Source organism: Setaria viridis, chromosome 8, assembly GCF_005286985.2.
Source record: "Setaria viridis chromosome 8, Setaria_viridis_v4.0, whole genome shotgun sequence".
NCBI lineage: Eukaryota > Viridiplantae > Streptophyta > Magnoliopsida > Poales > Poaceae > Setaria > Setaria viridis.
In genome coordinates, this window is record NC_048270.2 from 24070134 (window position 1) to 24080542 (window position 10409).

The 10409-nt window shown below is 43.5% G+C and overlaps 2 protein-coding genes across 2 annotated transcripts; both read right to left on the reverse strand.

The window, feature by feature from the left end:
• Positions 1 to 1738: 1738 nt before the first annotated feature.
• Positions 1739 to 2122, reverse strand: LOC117834400 (TPD1 protein homolog 1). The gene has a single exon (XM_034713991.1). The coding sequence runs from the start codon at positions 2120 to 2122 to the stop codon at positions 1739 to 1741; it is 384 nt and encodes a 127-aa protein (XP_034569882.1).
• Positions 2123 to 9333: 7211 nt separating this feature from the next.
• On the reverse strand, positions 9334 to 9886 carry LOC117834401 (uncharacterized). Its single transcript, XM_034713992.2, has one exon. The coding sequence runs from the start codon at positions 9850 to 9852 to the stop codon at positions 9448 to 9450; it is 405 nt and encodes a 134-aa protein (XP_034569883.1). The 5' UTR covers positions 9853 to 9886; the 3' UTR covers positions 9334 to 9447.
• Between the last annotated feature and the right edge of the window lie 523 nt (positions 9887 to 10409).

The following is a 10409-nucleotide window of genomic DNA, read 5'->3' on the forward strand; positions in this document are numbered from 1 at the left end:
CATCATTTTTTCCGTCAATGCATATGCTGTGGAGTACATATTCAGGTATATCTAATTATAATCCATTGTTTTGGTATAATCATTGGTCTTCATTTTATAATTATCAATATTATGCTTATGATTTACCAAGGAGCCATAGTTTCAGTTATTAGATATGCTTAGATGTTTCAGAGTCGAAAGTAGATGTTTCATATGATGTTGTACTTGTTAGAATATTATTTTGGCTACATTAGCAACCATAAAGGTTTGGAGACCGTCATATAGGTGATGTATTTTCTATAATTATCCTTAGAAAATTTTGATCATTGAGAATGTTTTCTGACACGCAAGCTTTGCCATAAAATAGGAGGGCATGTCTTTGAAGTCGAAATTGGCAGATTTGGACGATCAGGTCTCTGGACCGGTCAAAGTACTCCAAATGTAAATTTGACTTCACCATTGTGTAGCTCTCATCGAGTAAATCAAAATGCATATGTTGAACGTCCGATTTGGAGTTCGGATGAGAGAGTTATGATGTCGGGAAGATCTACACCTAGAAAACCGGTCAGACCGGTTTGCCAGGCCGGTTAGACCGGTTTGGTCTGTGTAGTTTGAGTTAGGAGTTGTATTTTGACATGGGAATTCTTAGTGTTTGGACTCCAGATGGGGCAAGACCTCCCCACCCTATAAATATAAAGGGCTACGGCCGATTGAGGGTATCCAATCGATCACAAATCAATCTATCTTTTATTGTTTTACCTTTTATGCTCTTCACCCTACTTCTCCAACCCTATGTGCCGTTCTTCTCCTATCTCTATGGCATGAGGAGGCGTGCTAGCTGGTCTGCCGAACCTAGGGCAACCCAAGGTACGTCTGCCCCGATGGGGTCCCTTTCGCGCAGGTGTTCATTGGTCTCTCACCGGGTTCCCTGGTGAGACCGGTCTGACCGGCCTGCCATATTGGTCTAACCGGCCTCCGCATCGATGCTGTAAGGAGCGTCTTTGCGGGCTGCACTTTCGAGTGATTTCGTGTGTTGGGCGTCAACAAAAACCTGACGCCGTGAAAGGGTGGTCAGATCAGTGCCCACTAAACGAACAGACCTTACTATTTACTGATGGTAAGCGTCCACCACAAGAGAATATGAGAATAATGAAAGCCTAAAATGAGAGCATCCAAGAAACTGAGACCAAATAAAGAAAAACGAAGATCATGAAACACCACCGCCCGGCCATCCCTCATTCCATGGCAAACATCAAGATGAATTGAGACCGTGCGTTGTCATATGCCGCTGAAGCTGCTTTTAGCACCCATATTTTGGGGAGCTGCTCAGTATCCCATTGACGTATATTATCAACCTATTTGGAGATAGTGAACCTATCCAATGCTAGCTAATAACATGAGCAGGCACAGAAATCAAGCATCCTGCCGGTTCTATCCGAGTTCACTCATTTGACTCCACGGTTTTATCTCTACCGGTTGCACATTTTTCTTTCATGGATAGGTCTGTGGATATCGATGATTCTGTAGTAGCGTGGAATACTTAGATAAATTCAGCAAAAAAAAACATTAGAGATGGTATAAAACAATTTTGTAGCGTCAGTATTGCGAGATTTTCTAATAAAATTCCACAGATATTGTATTATTACTCCTTACAGCTAATCAAGTAAAATAGCTAGGGAAACAAGCATCAATCACAGTCTATCCATCATCTATGTTTGCACTCCTATCCTTTCCCTGATACTGCACGACAGTTCATCTCTCAGCAATGCGGCACGGCCATGGTGGGCGCGAAATCGGGCGCCGTCTTCCCCGCGAAGGTGAACACCACGGGCGATCCTTTAGCGATCGGCAAGCCGTCGTTGACGAGGCAAACCCCGCCATCCTCTGTGCGGATCTTCCCCTCGTCGACAGGCTCGACACTGGGCAGGCCGTCGCAGTGCACCGTGACAATCGCCTGCGCACACGAGCACTGGTTGTCGATGGTCACCTGGTACTCCGGCTGCCCCTGCACTTCCTTCCCTGTTTTCACCACCGAGATGTGGAGATCCGACAGCTTACAGGCGCCAGGGCGGTCCGTATCTGCTTGGCAGCAGATGACGAACGCAAGGAAGAGGATGATGGTGGCCTTTGTCGCGCAAGCCATTTCCGTCTCTTTCCTCATGTGCTCACTGGTATGTGATTGTTTTGATTGGAGGTGTGAAGATAACAATGTGAATATGGCCATATATATAGCCTAGAGGGTTGGATTCTTTCTTCGCTTCGAAGGAAGAATTTTTTTTCCCAAAGGAAAGAGAGTTGGATAGGGGCTGGATCATATCATAAGGCGATATCAATGCAATGAAGTTTTATGTTGCATTCTGCAGTAGTGATAATCTGGACGTGAATTGTCTTGATTTTCTAGTCTAAGGGGCTACATATAAGGAACACCAATATCTTGAGTTAATACCTTCCTGAACTGCTAAAATCATTCTTATCATATCATTAATTCCTTCCAAATAATTGATAAATCATCATTGGACCACAAAAGATTTGTGCTGGCAGGCCGAGCACCGCAAGCTGGAGCCAGCACGCTGGCAGGTGCTCACCCGCCAACACAGATAGCCTCTATGCTGGTGGGCGACGTTAGCCACCCGCCAGCACAGAAATCTCTGTGCTGGCCGGTGGTTACATCACCCGTCAGGAATAAGTATTTTCCCATCCTATATATTATTTTCCGTGATTTATTTATAATTTCTATTTTCCACCGGTTTTTAGCTGCCAAATTTAAATATGTATCTCCAACCTCATAACAAAAAAATTAAATAATAAATAATTAATATTATTAAAAATTGCATCGTACATAATAGATAATTCACATTATTCAACAAACTTGAACAATAAATAATTCACATAATTCAATATTTGGAATAGAGCTATTATTTGCCATGCTAATATTAAAACTACTTCGTCCATATCTACCAAGATCTTAGACCTTTGCATTCGTTCACCATTAACACGCTATTTGGATCAAAGAATTCTCCATCCTCATAATAAATCTCGCGTTGTATGAACCTCGCCAAGTCCCTACAAATGTTGTTGATTTGACCTTCTAGGAGTGACGATTGGTGATTTGGGATCCTAGGCATCAGGTATACAGTACATGAAGATTAGGATATATTACCACTAGGAACTTAGCAGATGGTAGTGTATAAAAGACTTATGTCTTCATAGTTTGTCCGGTACCTCCCATTATTTCTGAGGAAATTGCACACGTAATATCCGCATAGCGCAGTATCGGGAGGTTGCCTGTGACACTGCACACAAATAGAAAATGATGAGTTGTTATTAATGACAAGTCTACATTATATGAAAAGAAACCAAGTTTTTATGTTCTTACAAATCATTGATATATTATTTTCATAGCTTTCTTCCTATTTTCAGGGCACTCCCCGCCTTTCATTATGTAAAGCTTGTATGCACTTTGAGGATATAAAGATAAGAGTTAGTAATACAACTTAGGTGCATAGAATCTCAACATGCATAAAAGTACTGCCAAGGAATGTCTTACTTTTGTATAATGCCTATGAATTCCTTATAACTATCTTTGCTAAATCTGGCTGAGTCGAGGACCACTGCTTGTCCATGCTTGTGGTAAATAATGATGCAAATCTAGTGGTCTCTACATTATATTAGAATAATTTATATTATAGACAGCATTAAATAGCACCAAGTATATAAATAGTAATTTAAACTAGCTAGCTTACCGAAAATTGTAAGCTACCATGATATGATCCTTGTGAGCCTTTCTCCTCATTACTCTTGCAATGTACACGGACACTTTGTGCATTTCATCTTTGTGGACTTTCTCATTTATAGCATTTTTCTTCGCTTGTGTCTGTGCTGCTTCCATTTGCGCTTTGACCGTTTATGTCAATTTGAACTTGTGCATCAATTCGATAATTCGTGCTGGGTCAAGGTACGCTATCTTGAAACTATCGTTCATCAATTCTTCCTCGTTCCATTGCATCCTGCAGAATAGGTAGGCGCTCAGGTACTTGACATATAAAATATATAAGTATGTATGTAAAACTCGTGTATGCAGTACATGTGGACTTACAAGCACCATACGGTAATGAGATTCACGTTGAGGTGTTGATGATGGTAAAGTTTGTGCAAATCCTCAAAATCGATCACAATCTTGTAATCGAGAATGCCAAGGAAAAACTTTTATGGGACACGCGTGGTGATTCCTCGAATGCCTTGCTTCATTGCGGTCATGGTCCATCGATGCAGCTTATTCAGTTCTCATGGGCTCTCCAGCAGATTCCACTGATACAAGAATGGTTTGCCATGCTCATAATTCTCTTAGACTTCATCTGACGCAAAGATGTGGGATTCATGTTATTTTATGATTTCATGTATATACCCTTACGTACATGTAACTAAGGTGATTTCTATGATTCATGACTATCATGTATGATTCCATGTATGTTTCAATCAATAGTTGAAATGGCAGATGACAAGACCGCAAGGTATCTCATGGAGCAGATGATTGCTGGTGATGGTAGTGGAGACAACCTTCCAATATCATACACTGATGAAGAGGGCACCCAGGCGGACATGTTCCTCAACATGTCCGGCGATGGGAATGAAGGGCATGAGCCCCAGCAACACCTTGCCGTGGCGGAAGGTTCCGGTGAGGTATATATAGAATTTGTATTGTTTGACGCCACCGTTAATACTACGTACTAATTAACGAATCTTGAATTGTTAGCCCTCTGGATCGACGAAAGGGCAAAAGACTCGAGGTTGTACAAAGGTGATGGAAGGGAGGGTTGTCATCACGGAAGTGACAGAAGAGGGTAGGCCGGTTTCTTCCGAGAAAGTGGCAAAGAAGTACATGAGTCAGATCGGGGCAATCATAAGGGACAACGTGCCTATCAGCATCAGAGAATGGAAGGGCAAAAGCACTAATCCGTACGCACTCCCGGAGACACAAAAGAATATGCTATTGGAAGATGTCAATAGACATTTCACATTTCCCGAAGGATATATTGAAAAGGATGTGAAAGCGTGGACGCTGAAGAAGATGGCTACACAATTCCAGACATTCAAGAAGATGCTGGATGCCAACTACATTAAGAAGGGCCGAACTCCAGATTTCAATGTGTCGCCAAAGTTGAGGGACCACTAGGAGGCATTTGTTGAATATAAGAGGAGTGAAGACGGTGTGAAAACGATCCTGACCAACACTACAAATTCTGGTCAGAAGGGGTACCATCATCATCTAGGGCAAGGTGGTTATGGCACAACAATTCCCAAATGGAAGAAGATGGAACAAGATCTAATCAAACGGGGAATTGTACCTGCAACTATTGAATGGCCCGAACGATCAAAAAATTGGTATTACGCTCATGGAGGCTCCCTGAGCCAAAAGGATGGGATGTTGACATTCAATGAGACAATACGTGAGAAGGCCGAACATCTTATGAAGAACATTGAAGATTCTAAGGCTGGGAGGTTGAAGGTGGACCGAGAGAATGATGAGCTCAAATTGGCCCTCGGTAATCCTGAGCACCCAGGACGTTCCCGAGAGTTCGGGGTCATTCCGTGGAAGTTTGCTTTCCGAGGCGATAGCGCATCGTACAAAAGCCGTAAGCGAAGAAAGGAACAGATCGAGGAGAAAGACGGTTGGAGGAAATCAATCGTTGAGTGGCCCACGCAGTTACGGAGTTGGCCCAATCTGGAGCATTGCCAAATCCAAACTACGCCAGCCCTTCTCAATGCCTCTTGAGCAATTGTGCTTCTACAGGGCTCCCCGATACGCAGACGCCCAGGTTACCCGTAGAGGAGCAACGATTCGCTGTGGATGCCATCATGCAACGCACCACATGTGAGCTGCATGCACCGGTCGGCAACCTCACTATTAAGGTATACTTATACATAATATTTATGCAATCTTGACAATTGATCCACACCTCGAGATCGGAGTTTAATAACTTGTTTACTTCTGCTATATGTACAGGTGGCGTACGGGAGTGCGTTACCAACCCTGGCAGGGCAGAGCAGCCATGGCATGGAGATTCCACCTGGCTACACCAGCGTCCGTGTAGAGTAGCTTGTTGATAGCCAATATGAAGGCCTAGAGCTCGACCTCCCAGGAGGCGATGGGGAAAAGACACTGGCAGATGCGCTTCATGGGATCATTCTATGGTGTAAACGCTACATCATCATTCCCGGCACGGAGCCATCTTCTCAGAGCTCAAGACCGCTCCCCGTAGATCCCCAGCAGCTACTTTCTCCTCATAACTCAAGACCGTCATCTTCTGCACAACCTGCTCTAGGACCGTCGCTTCCTGCTCTATCAAGGTCTCCATCTCCACCACATCCTGGTGGTGGGAGCGATGATGATAATAACAACACCCCTCCCCGATCACCATCGCCGGGACTAAGAGCAGCCCCAATGAAGGAACCTGCAGCACCACTAAAGAAGTCATGAGCACCACCTTCCAAGCAAATATAGAGAAAGAAGAAAACAAAGGAGCCTGAAGTGACTCGTAGGAACGCTGGGAGGCAATAAGTCATGCAGAAAAGTGGGCAGAAATCCAAGCAGAGGTCAGTGCGTGGTTCAAGAAACAAGCTGAAAAAAAAGCAAAGGAGGTGGAGCCACCGCCAGTAAATCGAAGAGATTTAAACTTTTTTATCAGGATGGAAGAAGGAGCCAAGAAAAGAATACCACTACTATCAAACTACGAACGGGCTTTAGTAAAGGCTGATGAAAGGGACAAAAGGAAAGGAAAGTCATCTTCCAGTGGTGCTGTCCTCGACCTCGGGCATTTATCAAAAAAAGACGTTCAAAGGGTAGCAGCAATACCCTTGGATCAATAAGCACAAGTATTGAAATTCATGCAAGAAACAGGTATGGGACTTGATGAATGTTTAGGGCAAGTTGAGCCGCCAGCTGCACCACTCCCTGAGCCGAGATGGACTTTTGAGCTAGGCAAATCTCTAGTAAGGCCTGAGTTGGTACGGAAGCTGTCAACAAACATGTACGAATTCCATCAATGGTACATGAAGGTGTCGGCTGACTTGAGGGAGATGTTGGGCCTTAAGGTAAAACCGATAGATTTTTACGACGAAGGCGAGAAAATTCTGTGGCTACACTTCCAGTATATATACGAAGTGTACCATCATGATGCCCTGGACGTCTCTCTGATCAGTGCCTGGTATCTGTAAGTGTTCGTTTATCTCTACATGTAAATTTTGGCTCATATTAGTTTTTTTTGCGTGCGTCACCGTACTAACTTCGTCTTCCATTTTATGTAGGATGCTAATTCAGATGTGTCGACGAGAGACATACCTACATATTGGCTTCATGGATCCATCCGTAGTTAACCAAAAACAGATATAATTATCACAGGAAAAAACCTTGGTGGAAGTATACAATTTCCTAGACAAACAAAAATTCAAGGATTTCATACTACTTCCATACAACTTCAAGTAAGTGTGTGTATACCGTCTACTTTCGTTGTCTTTTTCCTTACCTGATTAATGTTAGTTAGCTCTAATATGCATGAACATTTTACGTACACAGCTTCCACTGGATCCTTATTATAATTGAGCCTGAATGAAGCTACGTCACTGTCTTCGATTTGTTGAGGAAAGGTCCGGTGGAGTACCAAGACATGTAAGACATGCTAGGCTTGTAATAATTCTGGACCTTTATCTCTATGCAAAAGTTTATTTCCTAAATTTTATCCCTGTTACACTATATCATTCATTATTCTAATTCGCAGTGCATGGAAATAATTCATAAAGACACACAAAGGTCCATTCAAAGAAAACCTTACATGGAACACAGACTTCCCGGTACGTATGAAGTCTGCACATTTAGTACATTGTATAACACGAATATTTCATAACTTATTTTTTTCCGCACTTACGTGTTTAAGACAGGAACCCGGGAATAATCTATGTGGCTACTATATTTGTGAGTGGACCCAAGGAACTAAAGATGACGCCGCATAACTTTAAAGTACGTACTAGTTAATTATTTGCTAGCTCCTTATATTGAATTGTTCGTGTAACATTCACAAATTTTCAAATTATAGATGTTAAATATTCAACAAGGACTCTTGAAGAAAGAAAGAGTAGCGGCAATATGTGAAGGTCTCATTGCATTCCTAATGGACGAGGTGGTAAATCCACAAGGAGAATTTTATTACGATGGACGACAATTAGACGCTCCGAGCAACACCTCGACGGGAAGATTATAGATATATAGTTTGATTTGTATATATAATACACGCTAAGATCGATTTGTATATATAGTTGATTTCATTATACTAGTTGAATTGTGTATATGAATTTTGTATATATATAGTAATTGTATAATTACAAATTTCATTCGTTTAAATACTAGTTGATTTCATTATAAAAAAAGTCTCAACTACTAAAGGTTAACAAAAGGGCCGCGGTACTACGTACGTGATGCATGAAAATTTCAGGAGCCATGCAGGGCGCCATTTAGTTCCGGTTTGAAAGCCAACCGGGACTAAAAGAGAACCCCCTTTACTCCCGACTGCTTTTACCAACCGGGAGCAAAGGGTCTGTCCCGCGCGTGGCGTGGCAGACCCTTTAGTCCACCAACCGGGATTAGAGGGTGACCTTTACTCCCGGTTGAAGGACTCGGGACTAAAGACCCCCCTTTTGTCCCGGTTGATTTATCCCGGATGGATTTTCGGGAGATATGCACCCTACCAACCGGGACTAAAGGCCAGTTCTCTACTAGTGAAAAGTCTTGACAGTTGATATGGCTGATACAGGTTAGCATAATCAATCTTCTCTTTTCATTTCCTACTAATGTTTTATGAAACAATTTTATTAAAAATCACGCTAGGAGGATAACAATTTTATTAAAAATCACGCTAGGAGGATAACATTATGGATTTAAACCATCGAAAGAAAGTTAAATATAATCAACTATGCTATACGACCCATCCCCTCGCCACACTACGAAATGGCGCTGACGAAGGTGAAGTCCTGCAAGTTGCAACAACAAGGCGCTACAATGTAGAAGATCCCATAACTAGGGTGATGTCGTCGCAGGAATATTAATTTGCAAATGAGTCGCTGAGGATTTATTAAATTCAAAATAGCTATTTAATTTGCCTGCAAATTCCGCGTTATGGTTAGGTATATCAAGATCAACAAACAGCCCCGCCACATCGTGCTAGTAATGGCATCATTGGCACTAGAAAGATTAAAGGCAATTGTGCATCACCCATGTAATGTATCGGTATACATTTTCAAGAATTGTCATGGCTGATACAACTAATTAAGCATAATCAAGCTATTACTCGCTCCATTTCGTAATGTCTGTGTAATGATTTTATTAAGAAACCACACTCGGAGAATAATACACATGGATTGAAATCATACAAAGAAATTTAACAACTGCTAATTGTTCCTCCATCCCCAAGGCACCTTCTAGGCTCTACGACCCGTCCCCTCGCCACACCGCGAAGTGGCGCTGACGACGGTGAAGTCCTGCGGCGTCTTCCAGGCGTAGGTGAAGGAGATCTTCGAGCCCTTGAACAGGGTCGTGGCGAGCATGCAGAGCTCATCCATCACCTTGATCTGCCTGCTGTCGATGGGCTCGAGGCTGGGCAGGCGGTTGCAGTGGACGTCGACGTAATCCTGCGGGCACTCGCACAGGTTCTCGAAGGTCACCCGGTACTCCGGTTGCCCCTGCACGAGATTCCCCGTCTTCTCCTGCGTGACCTTGATGTCAGATAGGTGACAGGTGCCACCTATCTGCTGCGCGTTGCCCGTGCGAGCATGGCAGAAGATTACGGCGGCGAGGACAAGGAGGACACCGGCATTGGCAGCCATGGTTCTCTGCTTTTTTTTTTTTGATGCTGCTTAATCGAGGCAGAGGATTGCTGTTGATGCGAATGAAATGGGTGTGCTATAGGCCATTATATAACCAGGGGGATTTGGGATATGGAAGGAGATAACTATGAGATAAATACACGCATTAATTTGTTTTGATTCTGTATGTCTGTACACAGCGCTCCATGATGATTACGGCCGATTCAATGATTTCTTTAATCGCCCAAGCACATAAAAACTTGCACCACTGGGGAATCCAAATTCAGTACTGGATGGAATACCCTTTAGTACTGGTTATGTAACTGCTAGTTCAATATTAAAGGGGTCGGTACTAAAAAGGTAATAAAAAATTAAAAAAAGAAAAATCCCCACCCCCTCGCCGCCCAGCTGTCGGCCCCCTCCGCCGCCAGCCCCCGCCTCCTGCCGCCTAACCCCGCACCGCCGCCGTCCACCCTCCTCCGCCCCGCCTACTCCGTCCCGCCACCCACCTCTGCCCCGCCACCTACTCCGCTCTGCTGCCCTCATCCGCCCTCCTGCTCTCCTCCGCCTCCTGCCCT

Excerpts from the sequence above, each read along its gene's own strand:
- LOC117834400 (XM_034713991.1), bottom strand. The coding sequence starts at position 2,122 with ATGGCTTGCGCGACAAAGGCCACCATCATCCTCTTCCTTGCGTTCGTC.
- LOC117834401 (XM_034713992.2), bottom strand. The coding sequence starts at position 9,852 with ATGGCTGCCAATGCCGGTGTCCTCCTTGTCCTCGCCGCCGTAATCTTC.